The 9,934-nt window shown below is 43.2% G+C and overlaps 2 protein-coding genes across 2 annotated transcripts; both read left to right on the top strand.

Annotated features, from left to right (window-relative positions):
• The first annotated feature begins 442 nt into the window (after window positions 1-442).
• LOC147544062 (uncharacterized) lies at window positions 443-1,030 on the top strand. The gene has a single exon (XM_086635590.1). It carries the CDS (start codon window positions 443-445, stop codon window positions 1,028-1,030), a length of 588 nt encoding a protein of 195 aa, XP_086491716.1.
• A 290-nt stretch (window positions 1,031-1,320) lies between these two features.
• On the top strand, window positions 1,321-7,342 carry LOC147544061 (uncharacterized). Its single transcript, XM_086635589.1, has 9 exons — window positions 1,321-1,791; window positions 1,834-2,681; window positions 2,830-3,872; window positions 3,983-4,705; window positions 4,891-5,106; window positions 5,197-5,363; window positions 5,456-5,789; window positions 5,960-6,828; window positions 6,893-7,342. The coding sequence occupies exons 1-9, from the start codon at window positions 1,321-1,323 to the stop codon at window positions 7,340-7,342; spliced, it is 5,121 nt and encodes a 1,706-aa protein (XP_086491715.1).
• Window positions 7,343-9,934: the final 2,592 nt, after the last annotated feature.

The raw sequence follows: 9,934 nt of genomic DNA, 5'->3' as shown, positions 1-9,934 counted from the left end.
CATGGGTTCTAATCCATCAGCTGATGTTATTCGAAATAACTTGTTTGCTGGAGTTCTTCGAGGGTTAGCAGATGCGAGGAAGAACTCTGATCAACAAGCTAGTTTCAACTCGCCGGTGATCTTGAGATCCCATGCAGAACAGATTAGGGTTCCGATGGGAGCAGGAGGTTCGTCAAACCAGGTCCAAACATCAGTTGGGCCTCCTTTGGTGGGTGCTTCTAAAATTGGTAATTGGACTAATCTCTTTCACTCGCAGCAAGAAACCGAACAAGATGAACTTCATTATGTTCAACCAGGAGTAAGAGATGGTGGACGAGTAGCAGAATTTGATGTTTCTGACTTTGCAACCGAAATCAAATCTTTTGAAGAAGTGCTTATCGGTAGTTTCAATTGGGAAAGATTAGCATATGGACTAGTGCATTGTGTTCTTTCAAAAATGTGAATGCCGAAGGGAGACATGAAGCTCACATTACATGGTAACTCAGCCTATGTAATCAAGTTTTCTTCCTCCGAGGATAGAAGACGAGCGATGGAAAGTGATCCTATATTTATTGCTGGTCGACTTCTCGTTGTTAAACCTTGGCGACTAAATGTAGAACGTGAATTACAAGAGATGAGAATAATACCAATCTGGGTTAACTTTAGGAACATACCCCTCCTACTTTGGAACTCTATAGGGATTTCCAAAATAGCGAGTGTACTTGGTGTCCCCCTAAGGCAAGATAGCCGAACGAAATCGAAAGAACGAATGGCGTTTGCACGTGTGTGTGTGGAAGTTAATGCTGATGATGAGTTATCGGATGAAATAGATATTAGAGTTAAAGAAGGAATGTCGGAACATAAGGCAAAAGTACATGTTGAGTACTCGTGGAAACCACCAACATGTGGGGCATGCAAAGTGTTTGGACATGATAAGTCCAATTGTCCTCTACAACCGAAACCTACTGTCACTAGAGAAATGGAACCAGCCCATGTCACACGACAAAATGGCAGCCAGCGTATCAATAACCTTCCAAATCCTGAGACATAGCAAACCTATAAACAGGTTTGGAGGAGAGAGAAGGTCTGTGGTGGCGCGATTTTCTAGGTGGTGGTGGTGACGTTTTTTCCGGTCAGGTTACTATTTCTCCTTGTTTTCTGTGTTGTTTCCGGTTGGATTTCTGTTGACAACTTCCCATTTTGTTGGTGTTTACCTCGGTTGATGTAAATGCTGACTAATGAGGGAGCGAAGGTTCCCCCTCCATGGACTGGTGAGGATTCTCTGCACCTGAAAATGGTGGCTGAGGGCTCAAAACAGTCCAACGAGTAGGGGGAAAGTCAATGGTTTCTGAGATGGACTCTGGTTCTGATGGAGATTCGATGAATGATGATAAAAGTTTTGGAGGTTCGAGTTGGGCTAATCTGTTCAGACGAGGGGGTGGAGTGAAGGAGAAGCTTAGGTATTCACCTCCTGCTGTAGTGAATGAAGAGAAGGTTGCTCTGGTTTCTATGAGAGACTTTCATGAGCAGATTCAACGTTGTAAGCAAGCTCTCTTTGGATATTTTTTTGGTGATAGGCTTCCTTTTATGCTTGTTCAGAATACCTTGAAGAAGGCCTGGAGATTGAAGGGTGCTATGAAGTTGATTGCTCATGGTACCTCTGCTTTTGTTATGACTTTTGACCTTGAGGAGGATCGTCGAATGGTGATGGAATTTGGTCCAATGTATATTGCCAACAGGCTTTTCGTCATTAGACCATGGAAGCTCCATATAGAAGAGGAAATTGAGGAAGTTAGTACAGTTCCAGTCTGGGTAAACTTGAGAAATCTTCCTTGTGTTCTTTTTAATGCATAGGGTATTGGTTTGGTGGTTAGTATCCTTGGAAATGCTTTGGTTCTTGATACTCAGACTGAGCAACAGACTAGGATGTCTTACGCTCGAGTGTGTGTGGAAATGGAGATTGATCATCCTAGACCCAAAGTGGTAAAGCTCCTTGTTGATGATGATAAGTGGGTGGAAGTGGCGGTTGAATACTCATGGAAGCCTGAAAGGTGTGCTACTTGTGGTGTTTTTGGACATTCAAATCGCCGATGTCCTCAAGGTGTTCGACCTTTTGCCCCCTCTCGTAGGGCCTCCTCTTCTAAAGAGGCTCCAACAGGGAAAGGTAAGGAACATGTTCCTGTTGCTACTAGTTCGGGTACAGTGGGAGAGGATACTCCTCTTAAGGATGTTCAGGTGGAAGCTAAGCTACCTAGTGGTGTGTCAGGGGCTCAGAAGGGTATTAATTGTGAGGATCTTCAAATGGTTGAATTTGATGGTTCCATGGCCCTTCCTAGCTCTGAACCCCTGGTCCCTGTTGATCCTGGTCCTGCTCATATTGAGAATGATGGTTGGTCTGTGGTGACCAATAGGAAGAAGAAGGGTTCTAAAATGAATGTTGATGCTCCTATGCTTCCTGTTCGGGAGGATTTGAACAGGGTGGCCAATAAAAGGCATTGCTCTAGGGCTTTACCTAGTAGTCCTTGGCCAGGGAAGGGTACTGGGAGCTTTAACCAGCTTGAGTGTGGGGATGATTTGGCCTTAGCCAGTTCTGATATTCCTGGTGATAAGGCTACCATAGCAAGTAAGATTGCTATGTTTAGTGCTGCTAGTAGAAGTATGAGACAGGAAGGAGGTTCTTATGTGGGTGAGGGAGGTGCTCAGTCAGCTGGGAGGGGTTCCTCCACCAAATTAGATGGATAGATTGGCTAGTTGGAATGTAAGGGGCCTTAATGGTTCCCTTAGAATAAAGGAGGTGAGAGACCTCATTCGTATTAATAAATTGGAATTATGTGCTCTTGTTGAAACCAGAGTTTCCCTTAGAAATAAAGATAAAGTGCAAAGGAGTTTAAGTCCTTATTGGGCTTTTCTTGATAATTATGAGGAGGATGATGGGGGGAGAATTTGGTTGGGGTGGAACCCCCTCCAAGTTACTGTCTCTCTGATTTTCAAATCAGATCAGATAATTGTTGAGAGAGTTGATCTCCTGGATGGTAAAAGATTTATGATTGGTGTTGTCTATGCCAAAAACTCCATGACTAATAGAATGGAGCTATGGAGGGACATAGAAAGGCTGGTCTTCAATTTTGACATGCCTTGGCTGTTCTTGGGGGATTTTCACACAGTGATTGCTGCTAAGGAGAAAAAGGGAGGAGATGGAGTGAGCCCAGCTAGCCTATCTGGTATTGTGAACTGTCTTCAGACTTCTCAACTCTTTGACTGTGCTTTCCAAGGGTGTTTTTTCACTTGGTCAAATAAGCAAGAGGGAGAGGATTGCATCTATGCAAAGCTGGACAGGGCTTTAGTTAATTTGGAGTTTTTGATGTTATTTCCTGATGTTAGAGCTGAATTTCTTCAGCCTGGTTCTTCTGACCACTCCCCTGCTGTGGTCTCTTTGATTGTTCCCCAGACTAGGAGCAGGAAGCCTTTCAAGTTCTTTAACTGTTGGGTTGAGGAGCCTGGATTTATGGATATGGTGCAAGAGGTATGGACTGAAAGTGTGTTGGGTAACCCAATGTTTAGATTTATTACTAAATTGAAGGCAGTTAAAGCCAGACTCATTGAGTGGAAGAGGAGTAGGTTTGAGGAGCTCCCTTCCAAAGTGGAGCAAGCCAAGTCAGAGCTTGAAGGGATTCAAGAAGCTCTTCATAATGATCCAATCAGCATTGATTTGAGGCATAAAGAGAGGGATGCTCTGAGGTCATATGCTCACCTAGCCTCTGCTGAAGCTTCTATGCTCAAGCAGAAATCCATAGTTAAGTGGTTGACTTTAGATGATCATAATAACTCCTTCCATTGTTCCATTAAGGAAAGGATGTCTAGGAACAGTATTCACTGTCTTTTTGATGGCCAGGGTATTGAGAATTGTGTTGAGTTTTATAGGCAATTGCTTGGGTCTGATTCAACTTGTGATGAGGAGGATGCTATTTTGGAGTCTATTGATTTTAAATCCCCCTTCCTGCAGGTGATATGGATATGCTTGTTAGGCCTGTTTCTAGAGATGAAATTGTTTACTCCTTGTCCACCATTGGTTCAGAGAAAGCCCCTGATCCAGATGGTTTTTCTGCCTTCTTTTTTAAAAAGTGTTGGGGTATCATTGGAGAAGATTTTGTCCTTGCTGTTCAGAACTTCTTCAAGTCTGGCAAGTTCCTAAAGGAGGTAAATTCCACTCTTGTCTCTTTAGTTCCAAAGGTTGCTAATGCTTCCTCTTTGACAGATTTTAGGCCTATTTCCTGTTGCAATGTCATGTATAAATGTATTACAAAGATCTTGACTGAGAGGCTTAAAGGGGTTGTTTTTTCCATGATTAGTGAGAATCAATCTGCCTTTGTTTCTGGTAGATCAATTCAGGACAATATAATGCTTGCCCATGAAATTGTTAAAAACTACCATAGAGTAGATGGAGTTGATAGGTGCATAGTGAAGATAGACTTGAGAAAGGCTTATGACACAGTGAGGTGGTCTTCTCTCTTGAAAGTCCTACAGAAGTTTAATTTGCCTTTTAAGTTTATTCAGTGGATAGAGGAGTGTGTTACCAACCCTAGCTATTCTATAGTGGTGAATGGAGGGGCTCATGGCTATTTCAAGGGGAAGAGAGGGCTCAGACAAGGCTGCCCTATTTCCCCCTACCTGTTTGTTATGGTTATGGAGGTCTTTTCTTCTTTGCTCTCCCAAGAAGAAGTTGAAGGTAGGTTTCATCTCCATCCCAAGTGCAAGAGCCCCAAGGTCTCTCACCTTTGTTTTGCTGATGATTTGATGGTCTTCATGAGAGGTGATGAGACTCTGCCTTGGCTTTAAGGTCTGTTTTAGACAGGTTCTTTAAGGGAACATGCTTATCTGCTAATACTTTGAAAAGTACTATCTTTTGGGCAGGAGGTGAGAGTGGTGGTATTTTGGTTAAATCATTCTTGGGTTTTGAGAAGGGTGTGCTTCCAGTAAAGTATCTTGGCCTTCCTTTAATTTCCTCAAGATTATCTTATTCTGATTGCATTCCTCTTATTGATAAGATTCAGGTTAGAATCCATTCTTGGAAAGCCAGGTTTCTCTCTTTTGCAGGAAGAGTGCTATTGATCAAGGCAGTTCTTTCTAGTATGATTATTTATTGGACCTCTGTCTTCATGTTTCCCAAGAGAGTATATAAAGAAATCAATTCTTTGTTTAGCAAATTTTTGTGGACAGGTTTGTCTTTGGAGGCTAGGAAGGTTGCAATCAGATGGGCTACTGTTTGCCTTCCAGTAGAAGAGGGTGGCTTGGGTATTAGAGATATTGAAGCCATGAATAATGCTCTTAACCTTAGACATGTTTGGGATTTGATTAGCAACAAAGATACTTTGTGGGTCAGATGGGTGAAAGGCAACCTGATTAAGTCCAAGGACTTCTGGCTTATGCATGTCCCCCATGACTGTTCATGGTGCTGGAGGAAAGTTATGGAGAGCAGGGAGTTGGCCAAAGTCATGGTGGTTCATCTGATTGGCAGTGGCACTCATACTCTTTTCTGGAAAGATATCTGGCATCCGAGGGCTTACTTTGGGATTTCTTTCCTGAGGCTTTAAGGTATAGTTCCCTCCTACATGCTAATGCTAAAGTTGCTGATATCATTCACAATGGTAGATGGACTGTCCCTCCTTATGTTAGTATGCACCTAGACTCTCTTATGTCGGGCCTCAATGATGTGGAAATTGGAGGAGGAGACTATGATAAGGTAGTCTGGACTCCTGCTAGAAATGGAACCTATACTGTTAAAGAGACCTATCTTATGCTTAGACCCCATGGTGTGAAGGTTGATTGGGCTGACTTGATTTGGTCTAACCTTGTGATCCCAAGCATGGCTTTATAGCTTGGGTGGTTGTTCATAGGAGGCTTAAGACATGTGAGAGACTGTTGTCTTGGGGTGTGGCAGTGGACCCTGGCTGTATTCTCTGTTCTAATGGTTTGGAAACAGATTATCACATTTTCTTCAATTGTGAGTACTTTGTTCTTGTATGGGAGGGCCTTCTTGCTATTATGGGGTTTCAGTGGACTAATCCTGGTTCTTGGGAGGAGGTTATCTCATGGTTCCTTGGTCTCTTAGCAGGTTCTCTTCTGAAGTTGAGACTGGGAGGTATGGTCTTCACCACTTACCTTTCTCACATTTGGAGAGAAAGGAATAGAAGAGTTTTTCAACATGAGCTCAAGCCTGCCTCAACAATTCTTAGAATGATTGTTAATGAAGTCAAGATTGCTCTTTCTGTTTGGAAGGGAAAGGTGGACTGCACTTTTGTAAATGCAGAATGTTTGAATAGATGGAATATTGAGATGCCTCTGGCTTTTCCTTCTTTCAGCAAGCATACTTGGATTCCTCCCTCAAAGGGCTATTACTTGATTAATTCAGATGGTTCCTTTGATCCTGATTCAGCTGGGTTTGGTGCAGTCATCAGAAACAGTGAGGGAGAGGTACTGGCTGCAGTTGTTGGTTCTGTTGTTCCTGATTCAGTCATTGCTCATGAACTCCAAGGAGTGGAACTTGGCCTCAATTTAGCTATTAAGCTGAACCTTCGTAAGGTTACTATAACTACTGATTCTTTGCATACTTGTGGTCTGTTCTTAGCTGGTAATAAGGATCCTCCTTGGGTGAATTGGTGGCTCTTTAATAGAATCAAAAGTCTTTGGAGCAGATTTGAAGACTGCAGCATTGTTCATGTGGTTCGTGAAGTAAACCAGGTTGCTGACTGGTTGTCCAAATTGAAGCCAGGGCCTGACATTCTTGAGTTGGACCCCTCTCGGTTACCTTGTGATTTGGCCACCATTATTAAGCAAGACAAAGAGGGTATTGTAAGGCTTAGGAAGAGTCGTACTTAGTTTTTTTGTAGTTGTTTTTTGTTGCTTTCCTTTGTAGGGTTCAGGCCCTTTATCCCTGCTTACCGTTAAAAAAAACCTTCCAAATCCCAAATTAGGTCAGAAAAGTGTGGAGATGAATAAGGTTGGCAGCAACAATACAAGGAAGCAGCTTAACAACCAAACTAATCGGGTGAATGGTCTCGGCAAGAAGCGGCCTGCCATGGTTAGTGATTCAATTCAACATAACCGAGAGGGAGATCAAGAGCATGAAAAGGGGTGGTCTATGGTTCTATCAAAATCTAATAGGTTCAATGTAGGTACTGGACAATTTGACAAGTCAGATCAGTCGCGCCGAAAAATGGCAAAAAAGAGTGTTCCTGGACACGACAGAACCAGACAAAATACACCACTTTCAGGTAATTCTTTCTCATCACTCTCTAGTCCCGATGGTTTAGGTTCTGACCTTCCTGGCCCGGAATGTGATGATGAGACACTGGAAGAGGTGTAAATGTTAATGAAGGGCCCAGGACAGATCACACCCCCTCTTTGAATACTACCTGTGTTGGAAACCGTGAGATCTCTGATGAGGTCGAAACAGTCCCTTCCTTTGTTTAATGATTAATCTCGCATGTTGGAACGTGAGAGGTCTTAATGACGCTCTCCGTATGAAGAGTGTTAGAGATTTTGTAAGATTGAACCGTATTGGGTTGTGTGGCTTATTAGAAACTCATGTCCAGGAAAGGAATAAGACTTGTATTCAGCGTAGTCTTAATTCTAGCTGGACCTTCATTGATAATTATGTGGTTGTTCTGAATGGACGGATTTGGATTGGTTGGGACCCTACTAGGGTCTGTTTTACTGTGTCCCATGTTGGAGGGCAAGTTATTGCAAGTGGTGTTCAGTTAACAGATGGCTCGGGTTTTCATTTGGCAGTGATGTACGGAAGTAATAGTACTGTTCATCGCCGGGAGCTTTGGAGGGACCTTGAGTTTCTTATGACGGGTTCTGAGGCTCCTTGGCTGGTGCTAGGTGACTTCAACACCACGATGTTGGCCAATGAGAAAAGAGGTGGTAATACCTCACCATCTCAAGGCTCCAATGACATGTTTGATTGTGCTGCGATTTGGGACTGTTCGACTGTTTGTATACAGGTTGTTTCTATACTTGGTCTAACAGGCAGATGGGAGCTGCGAACATCAGTTCCAAGATTGATCAGGCACTTATTAATAGTAGGTGGTTGACTTGTTTTCCTCTAGCTAAAGCAGACTTTCTTCCGGCTGGGGACTCAGATCACTCGCCTATCATTATACCGCTTGCTGCACCTAACATACACCGGCGAACTCCGTTTCGGTTCTTTAATGCCTGGACGGAGATTCCCACATTTAAAGCTCTTGTTGCTGGTGTATGGAAGGAGTCCGTAAGGGGCACGATGTTTCGAATGGTGACAAAGCTCAAGGCTTTAAAAGCTCGGTTGAATGATTGGAAGAAAGTTCAGTTCAATGGGGTGATGAATCGGGTAACCATTAACCGGAATTTTTTACATTCGGTGCAGGTCCGATTGTAGGGTACTCCAGCAAACCCGGTTTTACGAAGGCAAGAGAGAGAAGCTACCGAAAACTATAGTAACGTTGTTCGAGCTGAAACGGCAATGCTCCGACAACGTGCTAAAGTTGAATGGCTTACTCTTGATGACAACAATACAGCTTACTTTCACAACTCTATCAGAGAGCGGAAGTCTAGGAATGCTATTACTAGACTCACCAGGGAGGATGGTTCGGTGGCCGAGGATCCAGCGGAGATAGCTAATATGTGTGTGGACTTCTATCGAGACTTATTTGGTCAGGAGGACGAGGATAATGAAGCATTAGATCCCATACCTAATGTGGAGTTCTCACGCCCGCTTACGGAAGCCGAAGGAGCTCTTTTCATTACGAGGGTGACTAGAGATGAGATCTTTGCTGCTTTACAAACTATTGGTTCTGATCGACCGGCGGGGCCGGATGGGTTCTCGTGGAAGCTATCCAGAGGTTCATCAGCTCCGGAAAACTTCTTAAAGAGGTAAACTCTACTTTTGTGACTCTTATTCCTAAAATAGATAGTGCTTCTTCAGTGTGAGATTTCAGACCAATATCTTGTTGTAATGTGTTGTATAAATGCATTACCAAGATTCTTAATATACGACTGAAGGGAGTTATTTATTCGATGATCAGTCCGAACCAATCAGCCTTTATTTTTGGCCGTACTATTCAGGACAATATCATGCTAGCCCATGAGATTGTTAGGAATTACCACCGACCAGATACCTAGGCTAGGTGTACGGTTAAGATTGACCTTAAGAAGGAGTGTGACACAGTTAATTGGTCTTCACTATTCTCAGTCCTTGGTAAGTTTCACTTTCTAAGGATATTCATAGAATGGATACGGGCATGTGTCACCACGTCTAAGTTCTCGATTATGGTTAATGGTGAAGCCCATGGTTATTTTGATGGGAAGCGAGGTCTACGGCAAGGCTGCCCGATTTTTCCATATTTGTTTGTCCTAATGATGGAGGTATTCGCGGTTCTTATTGATCGAGAGGAAAGAGCAGGTCGATTCCTGCTACACCCTAAATGTCGAGTTCCGAAAGTTACTCACCTTTGTTTCGCCGACGATCTCATGGTCTTCTTTCGAGGAGACGCTGGTTCGGCTCAATCTCTAAAAGGTGTGTTAACAGGTTTTCATTGGGCGACGGGGTTGTAGGCCAATGTGACTAAGAGCACGGTTTTCTTTGCAGGTCTTTCGGCCCAAGTTCAGAGTGATATTACTAGTATTCTAGAATTCGGTACTGGTTCTCTGCCTATCCGTTATTTGGGTTTACCTCTTATATCGTCTCGTCTCACCTATAGTCATTGTATTCCGCTGATTGATAAAATCAATGGACGAATCCAATCTTGGAAGAGTCGATTTTTATCGTTCGCGGGCCGAGTTCTCCTCGTAAAGGTGGTTTTGAACAGTATGTTACTATATTGGGCAGCAGTGTTCGTTATTCCCAAGAGAGTTATGAATGACATCAACTCCATATTTAGTAAGTTCCTGTGGTCTGGCGTGGATATGGGGTGTA

Source organism: Eschscholzia californica, unplaced genomic scaffold (genome assembly GCF_041429995.1).
Source record: "Eschscholzia californica isolate CP2 unplaced genomic scaffold, dmEscCali1.0.p SCAF_4, whole genome shotgun sequence".
In the NCBI taxonomy this organism is placed as follows: Eukaryota; Viridiplantae; Streptophyta; class Magnoliopsida; order Ranunculales; family Papaveraceae; genus Eschscholzia; species Eschscholzia californica.
Note: the sequence above shows the minus strand (reverse complement) of the source record. Positions and strands in the feature narration are given on the sequence as shown.

Coding starts and splice junctions, on each gene's coding strand:
- LOC147544062 (XM_086635590.1), top strand. CDS start 443: ATGCCGAAGGGAGACATGAAGCTCACATTACATGGTAACTCAGCCTAT.
- LOC147544061 (XM_086635589.1), top strand. CDS start 1,321: ATGGTTTCTGAGATGGACTCTGGTTCTGATGGAGATTCGATGAATGAT. Junction 5,364..5,455: donor ATACTTTGTGGGTCAGATGG/GTGAAAGGCAAC, acceptor TATGGAGAGCAG/GGAGTTGGCCAAAGTCATGG. Junction 5,790..5,959: donor TCTTATGCTTAGACCCCATG/GTGTGAAGGTTG, acceptor GTTTGGAAACAG/ATTATCACATTTTCTTCAAT.